At 38.2% G+C, this 13,472-nt stretch overlaps 1 protein-coding gene across 2 annotated transcripts in view; it reads right to left on the bottom strand.

Annotated features, from left to right (window-relative positions):
- The window catches only part of LOC104545959 (ubiquitin carboxyl-terminal hydrolase 12-like), a 15,588-nt gene extending 4,225 nt beyond the window's left edge, over window positions 1-11,363 (bottom strand). The window contains exons 1-7 of one of the 2 annotated variants that reach the window (XM_010191228.1): window positions 11,283-11,363; window positions 7,844-7,917; window positions 6,725-6,951; window positions 5,455-5,531; window positions 3,970-4,053; window positions 3,115-3,312; window positions 1,620-1,698 (exon numbers count right to left, since the gene is read on the bottom strand). In XM_010191228.1, coding sequence (XP_010189530.1) covers window positions 1,620-1,698; window positions 3,115-3,312; window positions 3,970-4,053; window positions 5,455-5,531; window positions 6,725-6,951; window positions 7,844-7,917; window positions 11,283-11,308 — 765 coding nt within the window. In that variant the 5' untranslated portion in view covers window positions 11,309-11,363. Of the gene's footprint in view, window positions 1-1,619; window positions 1,699-3,114; window positions 3,313-3,969; window positions 4,054-5,454; window positions 5,532-6,724; window positions 6,952-7,843; window positions 8,174-11,282 lie in introns of those variants that run through there. The other variant, XM_010191227.1, reaches the window with a different exon arrangement.
- Window positions 11,364-13,472: the final 2,109 nt, after the last annotated feature.

Raw genomic sequence — 13,472 nt, forward strand, 5'->3', positions numbered from 1 at the left:
AGCAGGAATCCTTACACTACACTCCTCAAAGCGGGTCAAGGAGCAACATTCACACCCTCCAGCAGAAGGAAAAACAAAGCTGAAGTTTCACAAAAAACAAACACATGCAAATGCCAGCCAGAGAGAGTCTTCTAGCAGAAAAAGGAATCAAACTTCTAGGTCTGTGGCTTGCGCAGAGGCAGTGCTACAGGACATGGCTCTGTTGCTAACCCTAACCAAGACAGTGAAAATCTCAAAGTACCACAGGAAACACAGAAAGTAGAAATTTCAGGTCAAGAAGTTTTATTTTTACAGCATTTTAGACAAACTATGTTAAAGAAAATTAACTTTCAAAAAGGGTGCTGTGATTAATGTGAAGAAAGCAACTTAAAGGGAAGAAAAGGCACCCCTCCAGGCGAGAGGAACTACACTCTAGCTTACTTGAGACAGCTCCTTGAAACTGTTGTCTCATAGCAGACAGCGCATATTTAAAAGCTACGTTTTGGCACATCTGTAAAAGTGCCAGCAATGTTTGCAGATATAAAGAAATTCTGTTTTGACCTAAAAGCTAAGATACAACAGAGAAGCGACTGACAGAAAACAAGATGGTCATTTTGCATCTACTTTTAAAATATAAAGTTTATCTCCAGTGAACACTTGCATTTAGTAATACTGAAGTGAACACTATTTCCAAAATTAGCTGACACAATTACGTCCTTTGGTCATGACAGAAACAGAGGAAAATAACCCTCAAGATATAATAATGGGAGAAAGGCAACTGTTTATAGTCATACAAGCTATTCAAATCACCAGGAAGTCACCCCTGATGCTCAAAGCTAAGCAAAGATTAAAAAAAGAGAATGTACTACATTATATTTATTTCAACACAAGCACAGATTTTGCTGTACCTATTTAGACACTTCACATCAGGCCTTAGCCTTGACCGTGAGATCTCAGAGGCAAAGAGTACATTTTCATCTTTATAGAAAGCAATTCTACTGTGGTATTTCTTCTACTGTTTGATATTTGCTTCATAATTATGTGAAACACATGGATATAGAAATACTTTGGATATTAGTCTTTACAGATATGTTAGTAGAAAAGTTAAGGTAAAATTTGCTAGAGCAGACTGTTTAAACATTATCACAAATAGCCCAACCGTCTTTGTGTAATCTCAGGACCTTACTATAGTCTCCTAAATATTTTTTGACTGTTTTTCTACAATTTGTTGGGGAAAACTGCCTACAAAAAAAGGTCAGAACTTCTTAAATGCAGCAATGAAATGCAACCAGCACAAAGTAAGTTAGCAAGAAAAAGGAGCCCAAAAGGTGGGCTAAAATAAGAGCATTTCAGGTCTTGAATAAGACAATTGTGGTAATTCAGCCTGAGCAGATACCCACCACCTTGTGTCTGAGGTGACAACACAAGCCCTCGTGTTCATTTGCCCTTTTCCACGTTACTTCAGTAACGAAGGCGCACAAAAATGCTGAAGGTTACTTTTGAGATGTCCAGAATTATTATTACATGCACAGGTTTTGCTGAAATCCTTTCACAGATGTGAAAGCTCATCCCAGACATAAAACCAGAGCTGGACAGTGATGCTGTCTACGCTTGGTTTCACCATGTAGTAGCATACCTACCTCTACAATGTCATCATCAAACAGCAACCAAAAGCCATGGCTCTTCACAATGGTGATATAATGTCCTCGATTTGGACCACTGTCAGAAATAAGGATTGAAGAAGACTCATTACTCTGGTGCCTACAAAGGCAGGACTGCTGCTCTCCCACATGACTCTACCTATCACCAGTGAAGTTAAACTTCCCATCTCTTAATGTTGTCTAATACCACTCCTAACATTGCTTAGGTTCTTAGACTTTGCCAAATTGCTTGAATTGATTCTACATATGGCTTTAAAACAATCTACATTCATATCAGCTCTAAGCAAAAGAAAGTACTCCTCCTTCCAGGATTAACGATATACTTAAACACATTACCTGTCAGAGAATGAAACGTCTTTAGAGCGACTAAATGAAAAGTAAAACTATGAGGGCAAAATACTTAAACAAGTTCTGAGAACTCAAATATTTAGAAAATCCAGTTTATATTAAGTCTTCGGTAAGTTCCTTGTAAGAATTGAAACCAGAAGAGTCACAGGACTCCTAAAGGCCCCATATAAGACAATGCTCAGAGAAGAAAAAGCACAGCCATTTAATACACCTAAATTATTCATCGTTGTTGTTAAAATGTGTAAGTATAGTTACAGGCATAGCAAATCAAGAATTTACAGAAAAAAACGTATGAGATCTTAGAATTATACAAATAAATAAAAAATAGCACAGCTGCACCACAACAGAAGTCACCTAGAATTATATATAGTTTATTTATACTAAATCTATGCAATAGCGTGATTATATTGTCTTGCATCTCACAAAGATGTTTCAAAATATCTGTGTACTGTAGTAACATATTACTTTAAAACTCATACTTCCAGAAGGCAGTTATAAATACTTTTCTGCCTTTCACGGCTGCTTTTTTTCCCCTAAAAAATTTAAAATTTTTCCCACTTTACTTTTAAAACCAGAATTAAAACCCCTAAACCAACAAAAATCTAATGAAGAGAACAAGGATATTAAAAAAATAAAATCAGCAGTACATAGTTGATTCCACGTGGTGGCACCAGCTTCTAAAAAACCCTAAACAGTTTAGCAAGTAGCAACATGAGAACTGTAACTTAATTCTATTTTAGTAAGAGATTTTCCAAGATATGTTTTTATTTCATTTAGCTTTCCTGGAAAGCAGGGTTTGGGGAGGGTTTTATTGTTGTTTCTGTTCTTTTTAAAGGCTGCTCTTAGCTACAGCGCAAAGAAGCAACTGGCCTGATTTTCTACCATATTTGAAAGCTGATACAAAAGGAGACTGTGTAATCAGAAAGCAAAATTTAGAACAGTAAGAAAGTAGTCAAAACAGACCAAAACACAAAAGCAAACGCCAAAAATCTTTCAGACAACTAGCTCTGGCACTGCTTAGCATGCTCCCATATTGTACCGTTATAAAACGGCATATGGATGACAGACTCCTTTTAAAATGTCAAAAAAGGGCATTTAAAGTCCAGAAGGCACAAACCAAACTTACCTGCCACAGTGAACAACTACAGCCACGAGGTCGTACATTCTGTCGGGATTTGTAGCATCTCCTGACGTGTTGAACAGCCGCAGCTCCAAGGGGAAGACTACGCGGTAGGAGAGTTTGGTGTATCGATGCAGCTGGTCCATGTATTTGAACCTTTTCAAGTGCAGAGCGAGAATCATGGGCAACTTTTTCACTCTCATTCTGAGCCATAAAAATACATTAAAAAAAGAACAAAGAATGAGCAGATCTTGTAAAACAACTTTTTCCTCAAGAACAGTTTTAATACAAAGAAGCTTCTTAAAAGGCATCTAAAATGTTGATGAAGATCTTCAAAAGGTTGCTTTTTTTCTCATGTGTATTCCAGTGAGAACAGGCAACATTTATTCTGAAACATGAACCACACAACTGCCGTCTGAATGCAGGACAACTGTCTACGCTGAAAGCATCAATTTTTCATCACATCTGTGAGAAGAAATATATGGAATAAATCTGTCTTTGCTGCTCTGATGGTAACCAAGTATGAGGTGAGAATATACTGTATACAGCATTCACAGTGAAAGCAGATGGGATGGTTTTCAGTGCCTTTAGGCTGATTAATGCTAACAGGGGAAAATGCAAGTATCTGGAAGCACCAGATATAAACTCTTCTGGGAGGAAAACAAAATTAATCTCTTCATTTCTCTGTGATAAGGTTGCCACAAAGTTACTTGGTCACTTCCCTCTTCCTTACTCCCTTCCCCACCCAACACAGACCTAAAACAGTCTTACATTTAGTTTTTACTGAATTCACAAGGTGTATTCTTCCAACAGCTGCTCATTAAGAGAACATTTATGTTATCCTGAATATTTGAACCTTACCTCTTCTGTGCTTCCTGTTTACTGCGGCACTGCTCACAATAGTATTTATATTCACTGCACAGAGTTTCAGTATTACTAAACCCTCTGTGGAAATGAAATAAAAGTCAGATAAACTAATAATGCTGGAAAAAACCTAAGTACAAGCAGAACATGAGATGCCTCTTATTCAGATCACTCACACATCCCAAACACATTTGAGGTTTATTTGTCCCAGTCTTGGGATGCAATATCAATATTAAGCTGGAAAATCTGGAAATTACAGCCTCAACTACTAACTGGATGCTTCCTGGGTAGGAGTCAAACACGATGGCTAATAAACAGCAATACTGTGTTTTGTTCCCAGAGGTAGTCACTCCATGGGCTTTTTTGGTGGCAGACTTTAAATATAAAGACCTATAGCCATTGACGAGCCAAAGTCTGGATTATCTTTCAACTCCTAGCAATTACACATTCATTATGAGCTATTACAAAAAGCCAGATGCTATATGCAACTTGTAGTATCCAAGCAGCTGATAAGCCCTGGATCTAGCAGTAAAATACATGGAGCAAATTTGTATCAGGAAAAAAAACCAACCCAACCTGTCCATGAACATCAAGACCAGACAACTGAAACGCAGTAACAATATTAAAATAAACAAGAATTTATTATGAAAGCAAACATACCATGTTTAGTTTTGATAAAACCTGGCTATAAGACGTAACAAATTAAAATCTCCATAAAAGGAAGTGAAAAAAATTAATCTTACGTACCACTAAGAAATCATCATACTCATTAACTACTAAAAACCACTAAGAAACTTGCAGCTTTAAAACCCTATGATAAAACTAACATGAACGGCACTCTGAACAAAGCATATTTTACCATAAATCAAGTGGTACTTACAACTGTTGCACAATGGAGCAACTAAGCTCCATTGCATGGAATATTGCGTCCAGTTCTGGGCCCTCAGTTCAAGAAGGACAGGGAACTGCTGGAGAGAGTCCAGCGTAGGGCTATGATGATCAAGGGAGTGGAGCATCTCCCTTCTGAGGAGCGGCTGAGGGAGCTGGGGCTCTTTAGTTTGCAGAAGAGGAGACTGAGGGGAGACCTCATTCATGTTTATCAATATTTAAAGGGTGAGTGTCACGAGGATGGAGCCAGGCTCTTCTCGGTGACAAACAATGATAGGACAAGGGGTAACGGACACAAGCTGGAACACAGGAGGTTCCACTTCAATTTGAGAAGAAACTTCTTCTCAGTGAGGGTGACAGAGCACTGGCCCAGGCTGCCCAGAGAGGTTGTGGAGTCTCCTTCTCTGCAGACATTCAAAACCCGCCTGGACGCCTTCCTGTGCAACCTCATCTGGGTGTTCCTGCTCCGGCAGGGGGATTGGACTGGATGAGCTTTTGAGGTCCCTTCCAATCCCTAACGGTCTGGGATTCTGTAAGCTAGGCTGTCTCCTTCTGACCAAAGATTGCTATTTTTTCCATTCACAAATATTTTACCTTAGACAGTGTGTAATTGATGTATTTTGTTCCACATCAACCGATAGATCCAGAAAGTCCTCATCTTTGCTACTAACCTTAAAAAAAAATAAGAAGAAATATTTCATAACAGTTTAGAACTGGCAGATTTCTTTTAACCATTTCTGGAATGGCACAACATCCTCGTTGCAAGTAGAGAGCTTTGTGATAAAAAATAAATACACACAGACAGAGACCCTTTCTTGAGTTAAACTAAAACTGAAGAAATAATCTGACGTGTTGCTACAATCCAGAGGGGAATATTAAAACAAGCCAAAACCCAGGAAAAAAGCAAACCCAAAAACCTTTCTTGCAAAATCTCTCTCCCCCTTAAGATGCCAAGACACATCCGATTACTTCACTGCCAAAACCAAGTTTTCAACCACTCAGAGCTGGAGAAGCTTTAACCGTATTCCACTCTGCTTTGTAGACTGATAGGGCTTTCTGCTGCATTTAAGAGCTTAACAGTAAATACTTAGAGGAAACACAGAAACAGGCAGATGGGCTTTCAATTAAATGGGTTAGCAGTTAGGAAAACCATCTTTCCATTTGTGGAACAGTCACGCTTAATTTCAAAATTCTTGAGACAGAATCTTATTAACATCATTTTTAGAGCTTCTATTCAGCATACAGCCATAATTTTAGATTTAAAATGCCAAGAACAGTCATTTCAGTTGTAATCACATCTCTTTTTTCCTCTCCCCATCTGGACTTTCAATTTTTTATAAATATTATATCAGACATGGCACATGGCTAACTACAAAGTCCTGGTCTGAAGGTGTTGTGGTTCTTCTGATTCTAGATTTTGTGGCACTTCTTTTGCTCTGAAATAGAGTGACTATGGACCAGCCCCAAGAAGCATGGACTTCCAGTTCACGAAATTCAGTTAATCCTAGAGTTCAATAAATAGTGAGCAACTCTCATGTAGAAACACAACATAAACTATCAATCACTGACACAGGAAATAACACGAAGACAAAAAGGCAGCTTATATCAGCCAGGTGCAGGCTGCCTTGATGGAAACAGGGAGGAGGAACAGAAAAAACACTACCCTTTTTCTGAGAAACATACCTTCATGAGTATTGGTTTGAACATAGAGGTGATACAGTCCTAAAATAGGCTATGTTCCATATTTTAATAGAGAGAGTGCAATTTCATCTACCCTAATAAATGAAAAAGTGTGCTTATTATTAGGGGAAATGATCCAGAACCTGTGAAAAATCTAAGAGGTTTGGTTTTGGTTTAAACGTACAGCCTCACAGTTAAGACATCTGGTTTCATTGGTTAGTGTTCCTTGGAAGATTTCATGGACCCACGTCAGATCAGGCTTGTCTCCTTCTTCACTCTCAATGCTGCCGTTCTGGAGTTTGCCATTCTGCTTCTCCTGCTTCTTCTCTTCTTGGAGTAAGTCAGCGATAGTGTTAAGTAGGTAGTTTAAGAATTCATGTGCATCCTGCTGCATATAATTATCAAATAATTCTGGAAAGGAAGAGATCAAGGAGAATGTAAAAATACAGATACTCCATAATATCAAGTTCTTATGCTTTTAGCAGTCAGTGTGTGCCTTTCCCCCTTCTCTACCCTATTACAGAACTGTGGGCTATGCTGTTAGGAGTCTCTGAAGAACTGTGAGTTTTTATTTTCACAATGGATTTTAGGTGACCCTCATCTACTCCTCTGGTTGCAAGACACAAGCAGCTGGAAAGTAACATAAAGGAAACTTAATTTGGGCATTTCCTGGAATTGAAAACAAACCATGACTGGTTTAGAGGTTTTTTTTGAGGGGAGGGAGACAACTACAGAAATTCAGATGTGCTGCCTTGGGGCATTAGTTCATTAAGTCCAGCATCAAGGGGCAAAAATCCCCTACTACAAGTTTGTTATCTTTTAAGTTTCAAGCAGAGATGATAAATCAATGTACAGAACTCTCTAGCCCTGGGAAATAACCACTCGCTCTCATCAGAAGGAATTTATCCTACCGCAAATGTAAGAAAGGGCTGGTTAAGCCTCTTTAGAACTCCATGAGGTCTGCTCAGCCCAAGATCATTTCTAGCAATGACCCGAAGTGTGCTGACTTGCAGCAAACTCTACAGAATGTGATGCCAACACAGAGTAACTGAAGTACTGAACCTTGTGTACATGGTCTATGCAATTATAGAAACAAACATATCCAGATAATCCTTTTACAACACAGTTCTGATATAATCTCTCTTCCTGTGCTACAGAGGTGGTGAAATTCACATCACAAACAAGAGTTCAAAAATCTTCCAGAAATCTATTAAAACTTGACAATTTGGACTCGCTTAAAAAAGAAGTTGTGTTTATGTTTTATGTGCTTAAATCTGGATAAAAATTTTGTTTGTTCATTTACCATTTTCTTTCCTCAATCGGGAAATAAATTTCTTGGGTGGGATGACTCCCACCTTCTTCTTTTGTGTAGCAATACTGTTGAAGAGATCAGAGAGGCATGTCAGGAGGCTTTCCTTCTTTCGAGGCTGCACTTTGTATGCCAAAACTTTTTCTCGAAATGGACGACAAAAATAAAGTGCCTGTAAGACTGAGTTGCAGTAGCAGGTATTGCCGAACTGGTTAAAACAGAACAAAAGGAAAACAAACGTGTTCATATTAGGTCTGTTCAAACATACCAACAGAAAGAGGTTGCTCATTAAGAGCGTACTGAAAATGGGAAAGTCAACTGTCAGGGTTCATTTCTTGGGGAAATACTAGCAGGCACGGTGGAAAAGACTCATTCTGGTATCGTCACGGCTGGTAACAGCAAAGAAAGGAAGAGAAGACAACAGTCGCTGTGATACTCGGCACAAAAAAAACAATAAAGCAGGAAACCACTGAACAAAAAAAAAAATCCAATTGAGGGCTCATCACAAAATGAAATCTTGTGGAGATGCAGGATGCCACTAAACCTGACAGGGGAGATGCTGCTGGTGCTGGTGTAGAGGGTGCCCATGATACAGCAGAAGAGAGGGACAAGAAACCAGGAAAAGGAAGAAACAGCACCCATCAGCATCGCTGCCTTCAACTCGGTTACTGCAACAAGAGCTCAATGCACAAATTCATGTCACATTTGCCTGTGTCAGATACACCAAGTACTTTCTAGCAAGGTATCTGTTAATATTTCTTGTTGATAATGAAATATTATGAGAAGTACATGATGTTGGCAAACTCAAAGAGCAGCTGGTTTACATCTGCTGTACTGGAAGGCAGTGTCATGTCAGAGAAGGGAGGACAGCGATAACGACTTTCAGAGGCAGGGATCCACATTGCTTAAAGAGAGGGAACACTCAGAGCACTGAGATATCAGCGTATCAGCCACAAGAAATATGCAAATATTTTTATTGTACAATACTGTTGCTTCAAAAAAGTGAAACAAATTCTGGGTCCCCAGATATTCTGGTGACGAGATTCTGCATCTCAAGAGCATTGAGAGCAAAGCAATTTTAAAAACTGCAGCAAAACGAGCACACAAATCTTACTAGACTGATTTTAAAGTGGTACTCAGAGAATATGGTCACTACTGTGCACCACAATTTGGTGTGATTACTGTAGCACAGTGATTTCAAGCTAACACTCAGTTTAATAAACAGAAAATTAACAGATTCATTCACACAGCTAAAAAAGTTACGGCATTATAGTTACATTAATTTGTGCTATATGCAAACAACACGGAACAACAGCTCAAACTTACTGACGTGAGAAAAACAAACACGCAAGCTGAACAAACGTGGATTAGGATAGAAACTAACTCATATGCTTGTTAGTGACCGAAGAAAACAAAATAAGCATAATGTTATTTAAGTTTGCATACAGGACAAGCTAGGCAAGAGAATTACCAAAAATGTGATTAAGTATTATTAGTTTTAGATGAGGTATCTGATTTATTTGTCGATAATAATCCCAGAAAACTGAGACAGAAGAAACTAGAAATTAGCCATCGTCAAAAACCCAGAAGGCCATGGTGCATCTTAAGTCAATAAAGTTTACAAAGCAAGTATTTAATGGCATTAAATTTATGGCATGCTTTAGTTTTTAAAATTGTCTACTTCTAAACAGTATTAAACCTCTCTTTATTTGCTACTGCATTTATATAAAGTGATGTGGAAGAACTTTTATTCCTAAGACCATATTTTACTGCACGGCAAGTACCTTACAAAAAGGCCATGTGATGCACTGCAATTCTCACCTTTTTTTCATGTTGGAACAAAATCTTTCCAACTTCGAGCAATTCGGGGCCTTGAGAAACTTCTGAATCTCTCAATTACTGCTCTACCCTTCTCTACATCAGAGAGAGCTCTCCACAAATAAACAGTAGTACAGTATGAAAATTATTACAAAATAAACAGTGTCGTACTTTTAAACCGCAATCGGTTTGCATTTATAAGTACAGAATAGTCGGACTTTTCCAACTGTAACCCTAACTTTGCTAGAAATTCTTCAGGCAAGCTGCTTCAGCTCACTAAGCCAAAGAGAAAATAACTACTAAAAGGAAATTTAAAGCCTTCATTCTTCACGGGTTCAACACTTGATTCTATTTGCAGTGCAACCACACACGTACAAGTATTGATGCTGAAGCCACGAAACCGCCCTCTTTAAAGTGCTCCAATTAATTTCAAATCATGAAAGAACTAGAAATAACTTAGGAAAAAGCTCTGCAGAACAACAGCATGAAAACAATTGTTCTACAGAAAGCGGCTGCAAGGAATAAAACACAACAGGGTTAGTCATATTTTGTCCTTCAAAACAGAGAATGGATGTGGTTATAATAATTCGGGTTATTTTTAGAACACTATTTTTCCTCTTCACGCTATTCATCGCTCGGCTATTTATGTTACAATTGGGGATGCCTCCCATTTTCCTCATCACTGTGCAAACCTCAGCAGCTCTGGAATGGCCATTAACACCATACTTAAGGGACGTAACTCTGTTCAGATACTTTGGTGTCCCGGAACACAAACTGCTGGAAACCCACACACAAGTCAATTAAATGAGTTTGTAACGAGCTGTAACACATAACCCTTCAGTAGTTACGTTAACCTTACTTGGTGTGTCAAAAGATAAATAATCTCTCGGTTTTCAACAAAATGTACCTAGATGACCAGTGAACAGAAGTATACTTACGTTTTTGGTGAGTTTTGCCAAAATTGTATTGTTACACCACATAAATACGATGCCCCAAAATCAGTGTTTCTATTCAATAACTTCCTATATTCACTGGTTAAAGGTATCACAGGCACAACAGCACTGGCAAGATCAACATCAACGCTCCACGCTCTCCATCATTAATTTAGGGAGACAACTCTCACTGCCCAACAGATGCCAGTCAAGTCAGCTCTAAACAAACTGACAGGTACAAAAAAGAAGCCTTTTTAGAAGGATTCCCTGTTACACAGGGCTGTCAAAAAAATAAAAAGGAGTATTATTACATGTAAGAAAATGACGAAGCAAGTCAATGTCATTCATCTCCTGGCTAAGTCCTCACTCAGAACTTCCACTAATCCCATGAGAAGTATGTTTGTAGAAAAGTAACACATTCTATAATTAGAAATGGACCCAAGTATGAAGGTTTCCTCTCAAAGACTTTAAAATAAATATACTTCTTTTTCTGTATTTAAAATAAAATTTGTATCTTGGTTCATAAGAAGGCATAGCACTACACTGCAGGCTGTGGTGTCTATGCAGAGTCCCAGTGTAAGTTAGAAGTGCTCACAGATAAAGTTCTAACAGAGAATCCTGTTAAATTCAAAGTTGGGATATGAATTAAAAACCAGCATTTCAACCACAGAAAATCCACTTACATTGACCAAGCCAAAATAATGCTCATTCACAGGGAACTGTTCAGGACCAATCTCTTTCTCCAAAGCAGAGGCATTGGCGCCCTACAAAGAAACAGTACATTTATGTTAGAGGAAAAAGCATCATAAAAAGATCCAACAGAATTCATACTACTCCTATAAAAACAAGCTAAGAAAGTAAGCTACTTTCAGTGAGAATTAGCATCTCACGATTCCCATGTTCTTCAAAATGAAATCAATATGATTCAATGTCTCCAGCCATATAATGAGGCTAGAAGTAACTAGTTCAGATACAACTGAAAAATACTGCTGCACAGCCATATGGTCTTGCTTGTCACACAGAACAAGAACTAAGGCATGCCAACATTTTACTTTCAATTTCAACTTTGTCTATTTAAATCCACTGTGAGTTACGCACACCTCTTTCATCTTTTCCCTTCTTAAAAAGACACTAATATCTTGTACCTGCTAGCTTCCGCACAGGTGAGCTATCCTAAAACACCTCAGAAAAGCACTGAACAATCACAAATTACAGCAAAATCCACCTATTTCCCTGAAGCTAGTAATGCTTTTTAATTGTTGAGCAAATATTTCAAACACTGCCATTAGCATTCTGCTATTAATACAACCACAGACAAGTAGTGACTCTACAGACAGTTTATCTGGATTGTCTTTAACAAAGAAATAACCAATTTTTTTCTAAGAATCAGTGAAAAAAAAAACCAAGAAATAATTTAGTTTAACAGGAGGAATGGAAACTCTGTAGTTGGATCACCCACATCAGATTTACAGTGAATTACATCCATCCAGAGACAGAAAACAAGGAAGGCTCAAAATAGGATATTCAGAAACCACAAAAACATTCACTGGGTGCTGACAGATTTACAAGCAAGACTTCACAAGCAGCAATTACGCGGATTTTTTTTGGTTTTGAAGCATCAGTCCCAGTCCAAGCAGCTCCTCTCATTTGTTTCTCTACATCCATTCCATGCTTCCAAGAAATGAAGCATAAGAATTGGAATTTTTTAGCAAAAGTATCCTATCAGGAATTTAATAATCCATCACAAACCAGTGCTGCAATTCAACTAAACCATCAACCCAAGTTTCACATGTAACCACCCATTCCATCTAACAGGTTACCTGTGCCTTTTTTTTCAAGTGCTTCCTTGAATCTACTGCCCAAACTTTGTAAATTTGGGTAAATTAACTGCAGAGACAGTTTAAAAATTAAGGTTTCTTTAATAAACTAAATCCTAAAGTTGGTCAATCAGCGAGAAAGCTGAATTAACGTAACATTGAGTTGCAATCTTTCTGAAGTTTCTTGTTAGAGAACATTTTAAAACAGGACTCAAAGTAATGGTGGGAGGAATGAAAATCCCAAACTAGCCATAAATAGTTCTGAAAATGCAAGCTTGCAAATGAAATAACACACAGGATACTAAAGAGGCTCTACAAAACGCATGTGTCTGGCATATCACGATAAAATACCTGCACTGCCAACAGTACAGAGTGATTTATTGTGGCAGTCAATGCCCACGAGTCACATTGCCCATCTAGAAATAAAACATAACCAAGGTGGCAAGTGTCCAAAGCATGAAAACTTTTATGTGGTTATTTGGTGGATCAAGAGAGATGCATTTCTTCTGGCGTGCCACAAACTATGCTGCACCTCACAGTACTTTACACATCTGGAAAGAGAAGAAAAATCAGCATTGTTTTGCTAAACTACACCACCACATTGTGAGACCAATACAAAACAACGAGAAAAAAAACCACTAATAAATACCAATTGAGTTTGCTTGGCATGTAAAAGCTAAGCGAATAATTTATGCTAAAATACAGCAAAATATAATGCTTAATGCATGAGACTAGATTTGACTTCTCATTGCTAGGGCAAGACAAATAAGCACATTTTGTAAAAATCCCAGAAGTACATCCCTGAGCCTTCTAGATGGTCCGAGGAACTGCTCTGCTACTCCGGTTCAGGAAGAGATTATAAAACTTTCTGTATGTAGCTCTGGGAGGAGGAACAAAACACAGATTTATCCAGCCAACACAGAATTAACTGATGAGGAAAACATCCCCCGGTTAACTGAAGTGGTAATACTGCTTTACTTACATAATTAGACTCCCAGAGAGATACAAATTTAACACTTCCACATTGGTAGGGGAGGTGACAGCTGAAGTTTGAGG

The sequence above is a fragment of the Mesitornis unicolor genome, unplaced genomic scaffold, assembly GCF_000695765.1.
Source record: "Mesitornis unicolor isolate BGI_N332 unplaced genomic scaffold, ASM69576v1 scaffold2599, whole genome shotgun sequence".
Taxonomy (NCBI): Eukaryota; Metazoa; Chordata; class Aves; order Mesitornithiformes; family Mesitornithidae; genus Mesitornis; species Mesitornis unicolor.